The 17,956-nt window shown below is 38.8% G+C and overlaps 1 protein-coding gene across 4 annotated transcripts in view; it reads right to left on the bottom strand.

Moving 5' to 3' along the window:
* Window positions 1-17,956, bottom strand: part of PREX1 (phosphatidylinositol-3,4,5-trisphosphate dependent Rac exchange factor 1) — a 172,430-nt gene that overhangs the window by 49,038 nt on the left and 105,436 nt on the right. For 2 of the 4 annotated variants that reach the window (XM_035548097.1, XM_035548098.2), the window contains exons 8-13: window positions 17,373-17,488; window positions 16,011-16,160; window positions 12,064-12,211; window positions 8,474-8,574; window positions 4,739-4,842; window positions 3,974-4,023 (exon numbers count right to left, since the gene is read on the bottom strand). In XM_035548097.1, coding sequence (XP_035403990.1) covers window positions 3,974-4,023; window positions 4,739-4,842; window positions 8,474-8,574; window positions 12,064-12,211; window positions 16,011-16,160; window positions 17,373-17,488 — 669 coding nt within the window. The remainder of the gene's footprint in view (window positions 1-3,973; window positions 4,024-4,738; window positions 4,843-8,473; window positions 8,575-12,063; window positions 12,212-16,010; window positions 16,161-17,372; window positions 17,489-17,956) is intronic. The other 2 variants (XM_035548099.2, XM_035548100.2) reach the window with 1 other exon arrangement.

Here is a 17,956-nt window from a genome sequence, read left to right as displayed (position 1 = left end):
ATCTTCAATGAGTTCATATTCCTGCCAGGACATTCTTTCCACAAACGCACTGAGCTTCTTCTTTAACTCAGCTTAGTATATTGCCACTATCGCGCCTGTTGAAAATCGCATTCTTCTAGCAGGAAGTCATATTGTTTCCATCCTAACTGCATCCGTACCCAGTTTACATTTACTGGGTCTGTGCCAGGCCCGTCTGTTAGGTTAAAGAGTTCTGCTTTTTCAGTGTTTTCCCACTGACATATTCGTAGGCAGTCACCCTGCATATTCCCTCTGTGACCCCTTTTGCTAGGCTCCCTGAATTAAGGACCTTTTAGCCGACTCTGTCAAGAGAGATTCTCATGATTCTCTGCACCTGTTTGGATTTTACTTCCTTGAGCAAAATGCCCGAGCAGCCAGATACAAATAGAGTAGAGTGTTCCTCTGTGGCATTACCTAATTTCAACCACTGCAAATAAAACAGAAGTGTTGCGTTTAGATCTTGTAACAAAAGTTTTACCATCTCACACTCAGCCCTTGTAGAGAGCAGCACTAGTCCTGAAATCAGGCAATGAAACCTTATTGTAAGTTGCTGCATTTTGCAGTTTCCTTCCATTCATCTCCTCAGAGCCATGGAAATAGCTGATGTTTTTAGTCCTTCGTAAAATACTTCTGAAGAATTTTGATACAAATATAAGAGTAGTGTGTGGCTCAGAACATTGGGCTCTAACACCTTTCTCCTCCAGGTCACTGAACTGAATCCAGCTCGTGAGGGAGTGAAAAGATCTTTCCATTTTAAGGCTGTTTATTGGCTGACGTGAAAAAGGTTTGGTGGTCTTGATCCAGTTCCTAGTTCCACATCACAAAAGCCTCTACCACAATTAATTTGCATTAATTGGCTCTCTCTTTTTAAGATCCTCAGTAGAGAGGCCAAATCCTGAATGGGCCATGGAGAATTAACTCCTCTCTCACCCTCAGAGGTGGTCCTTCCATTTCAAGCCTGAGGTCCACTGGCATGACTGTGCAAGGAAACTTTCACAGCCACTGTGACTGTTTTACAGTCTGGATATATCTGTAACGGCATCTTGAGAGAAGACCTTAGTCTTTTGTTCTGTCAGATTGACCTCCTTCATCAGCACCACACCATCTGATACTTCCTTCTTTTCTAAAAATCTAAAATCAAAGCACCATCTAAACTTCGTACTACCTATGTTTCCCTTTCACTAATCATCTACAGATAAAAATATGCTGTGACTTTCTTTTGTAATTAAATGCAGCAGAAAAGCAAAATGCAGGGTGTGAGAAATTAGAAAGGGAAACAGAACTTTCAAAACTTGGAAAAAAAAATGACAGCGTTTCCAGAAATATATCCTCAGAACAAAAGCTTTCCTCATAGTGCTTAGACATATTTTTCACCTTGTCTTCCAGTAATGTGCTAAGACCAGCACAAAACTGTGGGAGTTTTCTGGGCAGTTTTCCCCTCTTACACTCTTATCTTGAGAAAATGTGCTTTTGAAATGTCAGAACAATAAAGGAAAGCATTAAAATATTGAGTACTAATGAGTAGGGGTTTCCAGATTGTGAGAAGCAACTCCCTACGTTTTAATAGAGATGCTGGCATAGAGCTTTGAATAAACTGGCATTAGGATCTTGGTCCGAGGCCAGTTTTTCACTGCTTGTTCTTAAATGCTTATCCAGGATGAATATTTCAACATTAGTTCACTGACTTTTCCCTCATTTCAATTTAGCCTGAACAAGAGAGGAATACGCATCACAGAATGTTATCCAGAACCAGGATCTGCAGGTGAACAGTCAAATATAGAAGTGGGAACCATTGAAATTTTGGCAGAACATTGCTGCCTCACAGAAACTAGAGAAATATAATGTTCCCCACAGGCTGTATGTCATCTACACACTGAAATATTGTCCATCAAACATGTAAACAGGGAGCAAGTTTTCCTGCCCTCACAAATTGCCCTAAAGTAGATCAGAGACATATTCAGAACCTCTGCTATATCTAACATTCTTCATGTATCATCCCTCAAAGTAGCATGCTTTTTTGCAAGTGGGGTACAATACCTTGTCCTCAAAGTACATTAATGTCAAACTCTGCTTAAAAAAACATGAAGACAAAAGTTGCGTACATTCTCTCAAGCCACAAGGGAGGACAACTAAGCAAAAACATATTCCATGGCTGTCCACAAAATAATTGAATGGTGAACTTTGATTCCTCCAGATTCTCTTGGCACTTGCATCAGCCACTACAAGCAGTTTTCCTGATTTTCTAGAAGGAACGTTGCACTATGAAAAGATCTTTCCCACCCTGTTAGCGTGATTGCAGGCATCAGCAGTCTGAAGATTCCAAATATAGCAGTGGTCCAAAGGCAGAGCACAAAGTCAAAGGGTTTGCACAAATAACTTTTGGCAAAAAGCTACCTCCTGAAACGTTAGGCTTGTCAGAGGCAAAAAGATATGAACAGAAGACATGAAAAGATGTCTAACAAGGAAATAAAGGAAGGGTGAGTAGGAAAGCAAATGGCTGGAAGAAGAGCCCAAACATACTGAAAATGTTCAGTCTGTCCAGAAGGATCCTAAAAATTCTGAGTGTGTGCAATTTTTCACTGGTCACACACAGTTTAGTTACATGCTGCTACATGTACAATACAGATTACTCCTGATATAAGTAGATTCTCCAGCTGAGATTTATTACAAAAGCAGCACATTGATAAAACACCACAAGACAGGCCTACGGTAGTAATTTTCTCTTTGCTGATTCCCTAAAGCTTAAGACTACATCCCTCTCACTTTGCGGGTAACCTGAGGCCAGAGACATTTCTTCAGGTTCGCTTACTGTTATTCCTAATTTGCATGTGAATTACCATCTTAAGGAGTGAAATGTGTGTGTGTGCAAATACACATACATCCATATACATCACTACTTTGTCTACCAGGGCTGCATCACATTTTCCTGCTCTCGTTACCCTTCAGGCTGACTGAAATCTATACTATTGTAGAATGGCTATTCTGGCAAAAACAAAAACAAACAACAACAACAACAAAAAACAATTTATGATTGATATGGCTTATGAACTGTAACTATCTTTTCAGCTGCTCAACTCAGGGACAAGAGGGAAGCTGTGCTGAATTTGGGAATTCTTCCTCATCCATTTTTTCCATGTAAAAATGAAATTCTCTTCAGTAAAAATGCCCAATTCTCAGTCATAGGCGCCTAAACAGAACACCTGAATGGTTCAAGGTGGGTTCCATTACAGGCCAGAACTGTTCATCTGATGTCACAGTAAGGCAACGATGATTGCAAATCATCTCCTGTGGGCTGGGAGGGTTAACTACCTGCAAGTAACTGTAATAAATAACAAAATAAAATAATGTAATAAAAGAATAGAGGTAAGTTCCCTCTATTCTTTAGAATTCATTTATATAAAGCCAAGTTCTGAAGACTCCATTCAAGATTTTCATTTTTTTTTCATATTACAATTTCATGTTTTATTTCACTTTTGATTGGTTGTTGTTTGTTTAGGGCGCTTTGAATGAAAGCATCCTAGCATCACGTTGGTATCTGCTCACATCACTTCAGCATCTGTTTACATTTTCTATAACCAAATAATACATCATCTACACTACACAATCTGCCCTGAATCAATAGTCACTCATTAATCACACCTACTTTATCTCACAGAAAATGCCAGAGTAAACAAATAAACTTGTGGCATGCTAATAGCTCTCGTGAACTGAAAGAGGAAGCACATGCCAGGAAGAATGCAACGCCAGCCTTTCACTCTCCCAAAATCCAGTTCAAACATCCTCCAACACAAGTCCAACTACAGTGCTGAATTGTGGAGATAGGAGGAAAGTAAAAGAGCCACAAAAATGTTTATTACAGTTTATAATGAGAGAGAAGCAAGATTTAAATAGCAGCACGTTGTCCCTTTAACAAAGCCAGATACTGTATGTGAGGGGATCACGAAGGTGAACTTACTTTACCACTGGAGTATACAGGCAGTGTAGTCTGCAGTAGAGCCTCACGCCCTGAAGAAGGAAAAATAGACAATATTATCAGTTTTTTCTTTGTCCAAAAAATGCTGTTTAGCTACAGCTAGCAAAACCTGGACACTGATGTCTCTACCCAGCCAGAATTATCTATTGATTAACTGTTTTCCAAAACAAATCCTTTATCCTCTGTTAAACAATTCTTATTTCCCTGCCTCCAGAAACTGAAAAATACACTTTTATCTCTAATCAAATCCATTCCAACATTTTCTCCATTAATCCTTCCTAGCAATTAACCCATGAACTGATGTCCATAAGAAGAAATCCAATTTATTAAATAATATATGGGCATATATGGGTCAGCAGAACTCATTTGACATACACTTATCGGGAGCAGCAGTTAAATATTGATGTCTTCTATCTCCCTGAACCATAATGCCTACATTTTCAACAGACATTCTGCATTATGGCCTACCATTTTTTTCAGACCCTCTTTTTTTTTTTTTTTTTTTTTTTTAACTATATTAGGATTTTAAAAAGCAGTCTTGGGTGCAGTCACAAGTGTACTGTTATTTATGGCTAAGCTCTGCTTCCTCTCTCTAGACTGAATGTCTCTTATGGCATTAGTATGGAGAGCTGAATACAACAAAGGTAAACAGCATTAGGGATCTCCTATCCAACAGTTCACCAGCATTTAGAGGCAGACGAAACTCATTTGAGGGTTCTTATACAAATCACAAGAATGGTAACAAACCTTGGACATGATGTCTTCCAATTCACTTCTTGGCTTATACGTTCCATCATCATAGCGAAATCTGTACATCACCTGCTCATTCTTAAACTGGTGCTTATCTGAAACTAAAACATCAGCATGATAATTAAAATCAGTCTTTTCTCCCCTGCTATGTTGTTCATAGGCCAGCTGGTACTTTTGTACCTAGAGATTAACTGGTATCAGTCTCTTTCTGAAGAGAAGACTCAACTTTTCATATCTCTCCTTGTGGATTTATATGCTTCTGTGCACTTCTGAATCACTAACAAAAGCAGCTTCCTATAATACCATGGCTCCAGTAAAGTTGAAATTTCTTCCCTTTGCATCAGATTCAATTTATGTAAAGCTTTGGAAATGACCCTAGTGAAGGCAATTGAGGTTGTCTGATTTTTTTTTGTTGAGTTTTGAATAAAGTGCCTGCAAATTCCCACAACAGTTATCACAGCAGTAAAGCCATTTCTGCAGCTGCCTGAAGTTCTGCACTTCCAAAAGCAGGGAGTATTCTGGTGGGAGGAACTACAGCTGTTAGAAGTATTCTTCTACCAATGTCCTTGTATTTAGTACCGAGTTCCTTCTAAAAATTAAATAGCACTTCGAAAGACTGCTTTTTCAACCAGAATAGCTATTCTACAGTAGACTAGCTTAAAATTCATTGGGTCATGCTATATACTAACAGGCTATAAAGACAAGCACACAGAAGACATTGCAGTGTGATAAGCAACCATTTCAAAAGGAGCATTGGCTGAAATCAGAAGGGTTAAAAAAACATACCCAGTTTCAAACAGTTTTATCCAATGGATCAAATCAGAAGAGGGTTGAAGTCCATATCCAATTGGACATAGGTTTATCCTGGCTCCATTCTAAGGTAAACTATTTCTAAAGTGAAAACCTCATAGTGGAGATAGTAATTTGTGGTAGAAACTATTTGTTTCACTGATTAATAAATAAGTGAAAACTGTAAGGTTCCAAAGAATATTCGAATTCAAAATAAGCAATAAAGTATCTTCCAGATTTTACAATACCCTGTGTAGAAATGCCATTGTTCACAACTTAACTTAATGGAGACCAGTTACAACTACGTAAAGAAGGGGGAGATCTAGAGAACAGTAACCCAAGCAGAGAGCAGATGAAGGTAGGGTACCTTAGTCACAATTATCTTTTCTGCCTTTGCCAATGGAACAAAACCGTGGCTACACCTTTGTGCTGGAGCACCCTTTACCATTTTGGATGCAGTATTTCACAGTATAGGCATAGTGTTTGATGAACTGAGAGACAATATGGATTTATACTATTTAAGGTGCACCTTAGACTGAGTTCGATTAACCTGAGACAAGGGATTGCACTGGGTTAGACCAACTCAGAAGTACCAGGATTCAGTTTGAGACTTAGTCTGCCCCTTGCAGAGTGGGTAGAGCGATTGCTTAGAAGGCAAAAACCAGAAATTCCGAAGACACGCCGGTCTGTGAATATGTCATGAAGATTCCTACTTGTGATATTTTTCAGAGTAAAACAAGATTTGCTGGATCAGGTGCATATACTTTTCTATATGTTGAATCTCTAGCCTGTGTTAGCTATTGACTTCTTAGAGAGTCTGTCTGCTCTGGATTTTGTGTTCTGAAACCCATTGAGAACCAGGTCTGCAGAAAGTGTCTTTTGGTCTTTTGTGGACAGCACACAGTAGATGAGGCTCTGATCACTTGTACTGTCTGTGGCAGGTACCAGAACTTGCACATCAGCAGTCCCAGATAAAAAAGACAGAATAAAAGGAGATAGAGGAAATGGAGTGATAAAATGCACAGAGCTCAGCACTCTGCCACTCAGCAATCTTCTATGGCCCTGCTTCTCAGGCAGGCTGAAAGATCAGCAGTTTTCACCTGACAGTAATGTTATGCCAAGTGAAATCAAAAGATAAAAGATATTGCTTAATATAGAGGAGGGGTAAGGGCTTCATGATGGTGCTTAAGTTTTAAGTTCTTGATACGTGAGGAGACACAGAATGGGAAACTTTCTTTTATAATGATTTATCGAGATTTCAAGGGGTATTTCCTTAACTAAATGCAGCATTGCAAATACTTTCTAATGTCTAGCAATAACTCTCATTATGGACAGTAACATCAGGACCTCCAAGTAAAGGTAACATTAAAACCAATCAGATGTGCCTTGCTCAGTGTGTTTGAATGAGGGAAGCAGTGGATATAACAGCACAACTTCCTCTGAGCTGTAAATTTGTGTTTAGATAAAGAGGACACTGCTGAAAGGGTCAGAGTATGAAGTTGCAGCAGGGTAAACACTCATGAAATAGCAAGTCTCAGGAGAGCTTTTTGCACTGACGGTGCAACTGTACACATTCAGAATTTAGGCAAGTAAGGGTGTGAGTGCAAAAGAGTAGCCTTCATTCAAAGGGGGATTCCTACGCATTGAAGCCAGAGCGTTCCAGTTCTCCAGAGCCAGAGTTAGGGCCAAGTACTTAAAAGCATTCAATGCTTGTGACCTCGTGCATATAAAATCTCAGTTGAATGTGACATGATAGGCTTCTCCCTACATATTTTTGCAAAAAAATTATTTTGTTACCTAAGTAAGCATCAAATTCCTTCCAGTCTTTGGCCTTTCAAAGTCTGAATGTGCCAGAAAGTATGTCTAGGTAACTGGGAGTAAAAGTGTACGCGTATGAAGGATTATCATGCTGCTAATATTAGATTTCTCTGTGTTAATTAAAAGAAGATAATAGACATTATTTCTTAATAGTGTTGTTGTCACCTGAAAGACGAGTTTATGGAGATGTGATACCAAGAGATTAAAGCAATACTAGCCTAATTAAATGGTTCCCCTATTTAAATTGGTTTCCAAGAGATTGTATGGAAATACAGACCATCGGTGATTTGAGACCTATATGCCTTATCCCTTTGAAGTACATTTTGCAGCTAAACTCACCTGAAAATTGAAATTGGGACATTTGCTGCTTAAATAAAATATGAACATGTTGCTCTGTCTGCATACTGAAACGTGAAAATAGCAGGAAAGAGCAGGAGATACCTGAAGTTAAAGGACATAATCTGGAGAAAGTCCTTGTTTAGTAGAAAGGCAGATGGCACAGAAAAGTTTCAAACAAGTGTCCTGTGCTACCCACCGCTACATGACTTCAAGGTCATCTGCTGGGTACGATGAAGAAATATAATGCATTGCTATGTTAAAGAGAGAGACTTCTGCAAAATGAGCTGAAAATAACAAATCCCACAGAAACCTTCCATCATCTCTTCTCTCTCAGACAAGCAGTCTCATTAGAAAGAACGACCCAGCATCTGGAGCCTCTCACTCCTTTTTACCTGTGCTCCATTCTAAGAGAGTACTGCTGAACTTTTATTTGTATTGTTGATGTCCCACATGGAAAGCTGTATTAATGATCACTAAAGATTTTCAACCACACAAAACATAAATGAATGTATACCTAATATAGTCTGTGTACACGACAACAAAGATATTGCAGAGAAATCAAGCAACTGCAGGCATAAATGCTTTTAGGATACCCAGTGAGTCTTGTTTTCATGACATAAATTTGCCCACTGCCATTAATCCCAAAAGTCACTAACAACTGAGCATTTGATGGGTATAGAACAGAAAAGCATTCGAACATCATATGAACAGCTGCAGTCAGTTTTCCACCCTCATTTCCAAGGCATTATTGAAATCTGGTATCTCTTTATGGCATGGAGCACTCACCATGATGAATAATTCCGTTTTCCAACAGTGCCTGTCCCAGGTTGACCCCTTCCTCAGGTTTGCTTATCTCCCCAATCTCTGTGAGCCACGATACAAACTCACTGCAAAGGAAAGCAGAACAGAAACAATTGTCTTTTTCTCTCTGAATATAAGCAGACAAATATCTGCAAGCCCCCAGCCAACCACAGGTGACACCGTCCTTGAAGCATGTGTGAAAACTGTTGTGAGGAGTGATTACTCTTCTGTGCGGCTCAATTTCGTACATTTCTGGCAGAAATGTTCTGCAGAATATCCAGATCTCCTGTTCATGACTTTTCCCAACACTCCCCTTAGGTCATCATAATTAACAGACGCACAAAAGGAAAGAAGACCTTGATGAATCTATAAAGCTGCTGCCGATCCTTACTTTATGCAGACATCTGAAGGGGAGCAGGAAAGCAAGATTAACTAATGACCTTAAAAACCTTATGCACAGAAGAGAAAACAGCTACTTCAATCCAAGCTATCCATCCAAGCAGAGTTCATGGTCTGACTTCATTACATACGCTCACCTTTCTTCACTGGCCCTGATTCTTTTCCCCCTCAGTGTTGTAAGTGTGTTGGCTTTAAATGGAATCACAATAAGACTTAGGACAGAAGATTCAAACTCACTGAATTCAAGCACAGAACAGCACAAGTCGCCCTAACAGGTTAATTTAAGGCCATTTCCTGGAGCTGCTGCTGGTGAGATACATAAATGATGCTTCTAATTTACAGACAAAAGGTGCTAGGTCTGTCTGCATAAGCAGCATGAAATAAAACCTCTCTCTGGTGAGGGGCAGAGTAGCACACATGGGCAGAATAGAAGCCAGAAATGGATAAATATGTAGGATGTTACTCAATTAGAAACAGTAAGTACAGAAAAATGGACATTGCAATTACTGTCAAAGCCCTAGGGGGATCAGAGTTGTTTGCCAGGTTAATTATTAATTACACTAGAAATGTGTTAAATTCATAAAAAAAGAACAAAAGGAATATAAAAAGTAGCACAACATATGGGAAATCTGAGTTTAATAAACCACTTGGGTGCTTGCCAATCTGCAGAGGATTGCTGCTTATCAAAACCAGCATCCATGCCTCCAACTGTGGGCTCTAAATGAAGTATTTTTAGTCTCTTCATGTTTATCAGAACTGACTCATCTAAGCTGTAGGTAGTATTTACATCTTGCCTTTAGAATAACAGCAACAACAACTTCAATAACAAAAACTTCGGTTTGCTGAGGGGCTACTCTGTAACTGTCATAATGTAGAAAAAGCAGCAGAATCTATTCAGCTGTGCGAGGGGAATCCCATGGAAACCAGCAGATTTTAGTAAAACTCCTAAAGCCAGACTACTGTAGTGATGAGTCAGGCCCCGTATCTCAGAAGGAAAGCTCATTCTCAATTTCTCAGTGATTCTGAACTGTTTCTAAAAGCTTTTAGAAGCTGAAACACAGAGTATAAACTGCATAAGGAGAAGAATAGTCCTCCACATCAATTACTGGGAATACAAGACATACACCCTGTGGAGTGCCCCATCCCAGACCTGCTGGCCACTGCTCATAATCATGTTAGGTGCCCAGGCTGATGCCCAGTCGCTGTACATTTTCCATCACGTGCAATAGGTCTATGACAGTTTATAGCACTTAAGCAACTGCCTTAAACTGCAGCAGAACATTGCTGACCTCTTAGCTTTCCTGCGTCATTCATTTGGACCTGTGTCCCTGGAGCTTATTGGGATTCTAAATGTAAGGCAGTCATCTTAAAGTTTGAAATTGAGCGCTGGAAAAACAAAAGAACCGGATGTACTCTCACAGCTCTGACGTTTCAGCACTATGGGATGGTTTTCTTAAAAGCTACTTTAAGACTTCCGTGGTATTTGATTCATAAGCAAAATCAATCATCATTTGCTCCAACAGTTTTATAAACACTGTAAAGTGTGTGATCCAGAAATATTCAGGGGTGGGTTTTTTTTGGCATATGCTAGACTTGCTAAAAAAGCATCAACTCACAAAGTGAATGGCAAAACTTGATTTGTTTCCTCATCTTGTTCTAAGCAGTTCTCAGTATAACTGAGAGCATCCCCACTTCTCATACTGCCATGCTGAGTTCTCAGCTAGCGTGCCAGTCAAGACACTATTCCCAGCTCTTCCCCTGAAAGTAAGGGACTGAGAACAGCAAGGTTTCTACTCAGGAAATACAACGGAAAATCCAGCCGATCCAGGGTTGTGCAATATGATCAGATATGTCTGGAATCTCCTCCTGAGGTTAACAGATCCTCTCTATCACAAGCTCAGTACAGGTGAAGGCTTTGCAATCCATTTGGTGCAGTGCTGAAAAGAAGCATGGCAAGCAGATCATTTACATATATTGGCTTCAACTCCCAGACTGCAGATTGTATCACCGTTCACATGCCTCAACGCCAGTACAGCCAAAGAGTGGTTAGGAAAAAGGATTTGCAGACTAGTGCCATAAACAGCCTTATAAATAAACACGTGATATTTCTAAGGTTGTTAGAAGTAGTTCATGCCTTTTTTTTCCACTACAACCACATTTTATTTCTTGAATTATTAGATGCTATCTAATATCCAAAGGCCAAGAGAAAAATTACTTTTGCGGCCTTAGTGTTACTCTCAGCTGCATTTACCAGAAAACCACTAAGTACATCCCAGCACACTCCTTAGTTTCTCCCTTAGGCAGGAATATCTGAAAAAAATGAATAGGTCACAGCCAAAAAGCATTGTTCAGGGGAAGCCCAAGGAATGATATGAAAAGTCTGTGAGTCATGACTGCATTGCACTGACTGAGTTGCACTCAACTGAGTTGCCCAGGACTGCATTAACAAGCAACTTAAAAGACATCAGCAGAGGTGGGTTTTTTTTGTTTGTTTGTTTGTTTTGTTTTGTTTTTAATGGCAGAGGCTGGAAAATTAGCCAAAATAATGCTTTTGTCAGAGATCGGGATACCTGTAGGCACCTCAGCCTGGCCAAATCTCCACAAGAGGTTTTGATATAGCAATATTACCAGCCTATGCTATTAGACTGTCTTCTGTCATGCTGAAAGCCAACACATCATTTCGGCACCCTGTAAACAAGGAGTGCTGCCTACAAAATGCCATTACAGAGACCACAGGGAAGGAAGGGCAATTAATGGATAACCTTTTGTTTTTGTCTGCTGCACTGGCAAACAGGATATTCAGTCCTGAGAGCAGGACAGTTCTGCTGGATTTAAACATTATTTGGTCAGCATCTACTTGCATACAAGAGAGGATACAGGTTAGGCCACTAACAGCCCAGAGCTTGTGGGAGTTAAGGTATTTTTTCTTACCACTCCTTTGGCGGATTTGAAACAGCTGTTATGTGTTACTGTACAATAGAAGAAGCTGTCACTGTACAGCGTAAAATAGAAATTGGTGATTAATTTTAATAAAAATTGTAATGGGGGTTAGGCCTTTTCAATTAAGCTCCATCAAAGCACATCTAATCTGACCTCACAATGCCATTCACAGAAAATTCAGAGTCCGCTCTTTTAATTGCTATCAAAAAGGGCTTTTCAATTCAAATGCCACTTACTTGCCAAGAAAGCACTTGGGAACAGTACTTAATTTTCTTCTCCTGTCTTTGATAAGGTTCACTTTCTTGCTCATCATCATTTGGTACAGCTTTTCTCCCTTCTCTGCAATCATGACGTATGCATCCCTCTCCATTCCCAGTTTCAAACCTGGAATACAAAGCAGGAATTCCTTCAGACCCTTAGCATTAGAAAAAAGTGGTTCCTCAAAGTCAAAAGCTGAGGCCAAGCAGACAGTGATAGAAACACAAAAATGAAGAGGTTTATTTTCCAAATAAAAGGGAAATTGGATCACTTATTGATCTGAGTGCAAAGCTGTCATTGGTGCGTGTAGCACCTCAGAGAGGTTCACAGCTTTTCTTCCCAATTTTTAAAAGTAGCTTTAAACTTACGGGCCCATCACAGCACAAAAGTAGAACGGTTTACAGAACATGGAGAAGTTCCAAATAAAGAGAGAGAAAACATATACCTTTTGAAACTGAATTCCTGTTGCAATTTCACTTTTGACCCTGAAATAACTGCCTTCATAAGGCTTGTTCAAGGCACCTCTGTGCTTGACAGAGCAGATGACTTTTTGAGTGTTCTATTACTTGAAGCCAAAAATACAAAACTGCTGACATCAAATTCACATCCTCAAATAAATCAAAGGTAGATGGGAACATTATTTTCTCATCCTTTCTTAATTAGCCTATTTACTAATACCCCTAGGCTAAAATTCAGTTTGAAAATCCTATTATCCAGTCATTGAAAGAAATACTGAATGATATAAGGAATGATAGATAGTTGGATACAGAAGAAATTTCACCTCCACTTTGTATGAGTTACCACATAGCACATGTTAACTTTCAAAGTGGTACAGTCGGGAGGAAGATCTCTGAAAAGAATAGCTTTCTATGTTGCAATAACTGTCCTCATAACTCACATTTTCTGACATTCTTTAAATTTGTCAAAAAAGCCTGGAAATTGAGTTTTGCCTAGAAATAAAGTGCAAATTGCTGTAAGAGGACAGCACATCAAAAAAGTTGCTTTGCTGCAGAGAACACTTTGTCTCTTCTAGCCTGAACTAACTATTTTGCTTTCTGGCTCTGGTTTTCTACAACCTTTCCTAGGCATATATGCGCATGTATGTAAATTATGGATTAGATTTAGATAGTCTAGTGCAGGTCCAAAATTGAATCAGACTCAGCTGGGGACCTGAAACTGCACGTTTGAACTTTTCAGAGAGAAAAGCCTAGATCTAAGCCTCTTGAGTTTCAAACAAGTGCTCTGAATGCTTTTATGCTCGTGCTTTTTTTTTTTTTTTTTCACTCCTCTTTCCTGTATCTCACCAAAAAATTGCCTGACATGCAGAGTGTTGAAAATACAAATCTCTAAGTGCATTACGATAACTAACCGACAGAGCAGGAAGCAAGACACGGCAGACATTTGTTCTCCTAATCATGTTTCTGAATCATGACCAGGACTCTTGTGAATACAGGCAGCACAAATTCACTTGCAGACCTAGGGAACTCTGGAGTCCGAAACAGAGCCCCAGAATTTGGGCATCTCTAAGATCAATTTGAAGTCTGAATTGGCCGTGGATTTACTTGCCTAACTTTTACAGAGATTGACATTAGGTAGAGTTTAAGTGACCGGTGTGAGGCTAGAAAATGAAAACTGTATATTCGTTGGGAATAGCAGGTCACCCTAACTGCATTTACATTCTGTTGCTTTATGGTAAGATACTGAACTTGTCAAATTAACAAATGAACAGTCTTCTGTGTCACATCAGAGCTGCTTTCTAGCTTTCTCAAAGTGCTTAATGCATTTGTTTTAGAGGCTTGACATGCATGTTCCAGGAATTAGCCTTGTGCAACACTCTGTCTTTCAAATACAGCATTTCTTGCATGTGTCTGATATGTGGCTACAGGTTTTGGCTCTGCAAATCACCTGGTTTATTGCTGTTATTCTTCCGTCATCTTCCCCTAATGATTTGATCCAATTCAGTGCAAATGCTGACACATGTAGCTGAGGCTAATTTGCAACATGAACTTGTGATAGAAAACAGCCTGTGTAACAGTACACTTCTCATGCTGGTCTTACATCACCAAATTCCCCAGGCTCTGATGTAAATGGCAGGCTGAAAAGCACATTCTACCCAACTCGTCCTACAGAATTGGAAATCCCACCAAACCTTCTAATCCAAACACAGATAGCTCTATGACTTCTCAATTACTGGGATCCAAAGGAGATCTTCCAATAAAGTCTGGAATGTCTGCCAGAATATCCATGCTTATCCATGCTCCTGTCATCAGCTGCCACATCATAAAGCCACATGACAAAAAACATCAGAAAAAAACACTTGGAGTAGCCAACACTGCATGGAAAACTTTGACAAACTTTCTGTTAAGGAACAATTCCTTTCCCTTCCTGATATTTCAGTCACCTAACTGTATTCTCAAGCTCCCTGCTAGTATTTGGTTTGTTTTCCTAGTTCAGTCTTTTTACTTCTTATCGAAATTCTCTCTCCTCACACATTTTACTTGAGGCATAGGAAATTCCACAGAGTGCTAGTGACCTCATAAAGAAAAAACTCACTCTGAAATGAAGACTCACTGGATCTTTTGGAGATACGATTTAGCACTCTGAGGGTAAAACTTAGAGCCAAAAAATGTATTTTATTTAAAACATGCAGAACTGCAGCATTGATCAATGAGTACGGATCAGCAGCTCAGAATGTTAAAACATTTCCTTTAAAAAAATCAAAACTGATTCTCTCTGTTGCATCGAGGTAGTTCTTTTGAATTCACACTATGCTTGATCTACATTTGTAGGGCAGTATCCTTGCTATTATCAAAAGGTGCATTGGGGTTCATACATGATAAGCTATGTTAGAAATATTTTACGTTCTGTGATAACGTAACACTGCAATGTGATTTGTGTTTAGCAGATTAGATGTTTTCCTGCTGCAAAATATTGTAACAAAAAATAAGGTTTGGATTGCAAAGGACATTAAAGGCTTTATATTCTCCGCTTTCATTGAACTTCAGTGACAGATCTGTAAGTGTCTTAAATAAACTTTTAAAAGTTCTTTAAAAATTTAAAGCATTATAGCATAGCAAGTACAAGTCCTGAAAACATACTACTAATAACGGGTTTCAGACTGACCTCTTTCAATACTAGCATGGATGAACAATTAGATCTTTAACAGAGTGGTATCTGCAGAGAGGGGAACCCCTTCTAAAAGTCAGGCACGGAACATTTTAAAAGAAATGTCATTTCCTCTGGCAGTGAGCTACTATTGTTCCCATTGAGCAAACAGGGAAATAGGTTCACTTGTGAAAGATACTTCTGATTTAGAAAGGAACTCAGAACTTTTACCACCCACTGATTCACAGCTTTCCAACCCTGCTCCTATTTGTTGTACAACATCATTTTAAGATAAGCTTAGTTTTTGTTTCATTCCACAAGAAAAGATAAAATTGACAAGCACCTGCACACATTTGTCACTGTTCAGTCTAAATTTAAGTATTTCTCTTTTTTTCTCCATGAGCTGTTCTGCTTATTTCAAAATCATGTGTTTATTTTACTGATGTATTTATTTTACTTTTTCACACAAAATATTTTTGTCTTATTTACGAATTAAAGACAAAAAAACTGTTTAATTTTTTTCAGTAACTTAATGCATCAAAGAAACTGACCCTTTGGTAAGTGAAAACAATTTGATAAATATTATTAACACAAGCCTGTAAAAAAATTTAAAAACATAAAAATTGCACATATTCAGAAACGTTTGTTTTCAATCACTTGAGTTTCCTTGTCATTAAGGATAGATTTTACGTCTTTCTCAAAACATGGAGGAAAAACTGCTATCTTTTCTTTTTCCCTCAGACATATTTCTACATGTCAATTCATTTCCCCTTTTTACACCAATTCATTCAATGCATTAGGAAATAAATTATCCACTTACTCTCTCTCTGCTCTCTTTCCTTGATTATAGCATCCAGCCATTTCTGCTTGTCCTCTGCAGTCTTGGCCATACAGACAAACCATTTGTTTTTGGCTGTGTTGTGTATCTTCCAGCCATTTGTCACCGTGTAGCCGTTGCTGTGGTAATCTGCTGTAAAATCCCAAAGCACAACACACACTGTGAACAAAAGGCCTGCTTCTTGAATCAGATCAGTGTGCGACACCTTTATTAAAATATTCTTATTTGGAGAGCTTGATTTTTGAGGTGTTCCTTATGCATCAGTCTTACTGACTGTCCATGTAGCCAGCTGTTACTTACCACCCTGGAAGTACAAACATTAATAGGAGTATCCATGGCTACGCTGTTCAACTTGAAAAATCTATCCCCTGCACAAATTATGTAAAAAAGGTCTGTGATCAAGTGTGCCCTGTGACTCCAGGGCAGTGAAACCTCATATTTGGAAGAGCCCTGACAACTTTTCTCATGACTAGAGACAGGCCAGAGGTGAAAATCCACAGTGGGCACACTAATGACTGAAGTTCCATTCAAAGAGATCAGCATATTCCTATTCCTAGCACAATACTTTGCCCACAAAGCTGTCTTCTCTACAGCTTCAGTCCTAAGAGTGATGTTTTGTAATTTCACCTCAGAAGAACGAAAATATTTTAAATACAATGGCATTGTTGAAAAAGGCCATGATGCTTGTTTGGATTACTTGTGCTGAACTTTCTAGAGATACACTAGCTTATTGCATGTCAGGGTTTTTGTCCACAGGACATGGGAACTCTTTAAATGTTATCTGTGAAAGGAAATAATACTAATTCCTGACTTACTACAGTAGGAGCAGGGCCTGGTGCAACTTTTGTGGATGAAATCATAAACCCATCAATTCCTCCAGCTTGTGTCAGGACACGAGAACAATAGTGCAACAGCTATTCCCATATTTCATTCTCGGCCACATTCCATGCTACTGATTTGATGCTAAGACTAATATTTGGTAGTATTCTAAATTAGAAGAAGATCTAGAAGTTCTGTTATTTTAGCTGTAATAGCTTAAGATGTAAGAAAAGAAAGGATGGAAAGAATTAAAAAATCTTTTACTAAATTAACTTGGATTAGGAGAAAAAATAGACAAGCTTCTGGATACGTAAACTCTTCATAAGGTCATTTCAGAATGAAGGACTAATGCCTGAAAGTATGACCAGTCTTTCAACTGTGTGAGTTGGTCTAAGAATGAAGACATCGGATGTTACACAACTAGCTAAGACTTCATTAAAGGAGAAGGATGAATACTTTTGTGCCAACTTCCCACACAAGATTTGGACTTTCTGTGTGGTTAAAAGACAGTATTTCTTCTCTTACCTGTTCCATCCTCCACATTCTCTACCTCCATGACTTCTGTGTTTATTCGGCCTCTGAAGATATAAAGGGACCCATTGATTGACTTTGTCCGTTTAGATGCTTTTTTCCCAGCAACTCTGCAATTAGGATTTAGACTGTTAGATACACATAAGCAAATAGCATAACATATATACAACACAGCTTGTTTTGGATTCAATGGGCACAGGACACAACAGCACAAATCAATCCAAGATATGACTATTAAAAAAGGATTTGAATATAGAGTGTCATGATATATGGCTACTCTCAGATTGGAAGTAACTTGAATACTCAGTTCACAAATATACGTGTGCAACAGTATCAGTACAGCAGGAAAGGGCTTATTTTGCAAGACTATGTGAAGACTGGGATGTATTTAAACTTTACATTCTTGAGGACTTAACTGACTGAAATGACAGTACAACTGAACTGCATGTGGGTTTGGGATAAGAACTGCAATATCACCTGAAAAAAGGTTACATTTGCCTCCTTTTTGCCTACAGCTTTGGGAAATTTGTGGTAGGTATATAAAGTTCCAAATATGAAATGAAACATGCAAAGAGGCT

Source organism: Cygnus atratus, chromosome 16, assembly GCF_013377495.2.
Source record: "Cygnus atratus isolate AKBS03 ecotype Queensland, Australia chromosome 16, CAtr_DNAZoo_HiC_assembly, whole genome shotgun sequence".
Classification (NCBI taxonomy): Eukaryota; Metazoa; Chordata; class Aves; order Anseriformes; family Anatidae; genus Cygnus; species Cygnus atratus.
The sequence above is the reverse complement of the archived record's forward strand: the minus strand, read 5'-3'. Positions and strand labels throughout refer to the sequence as shown.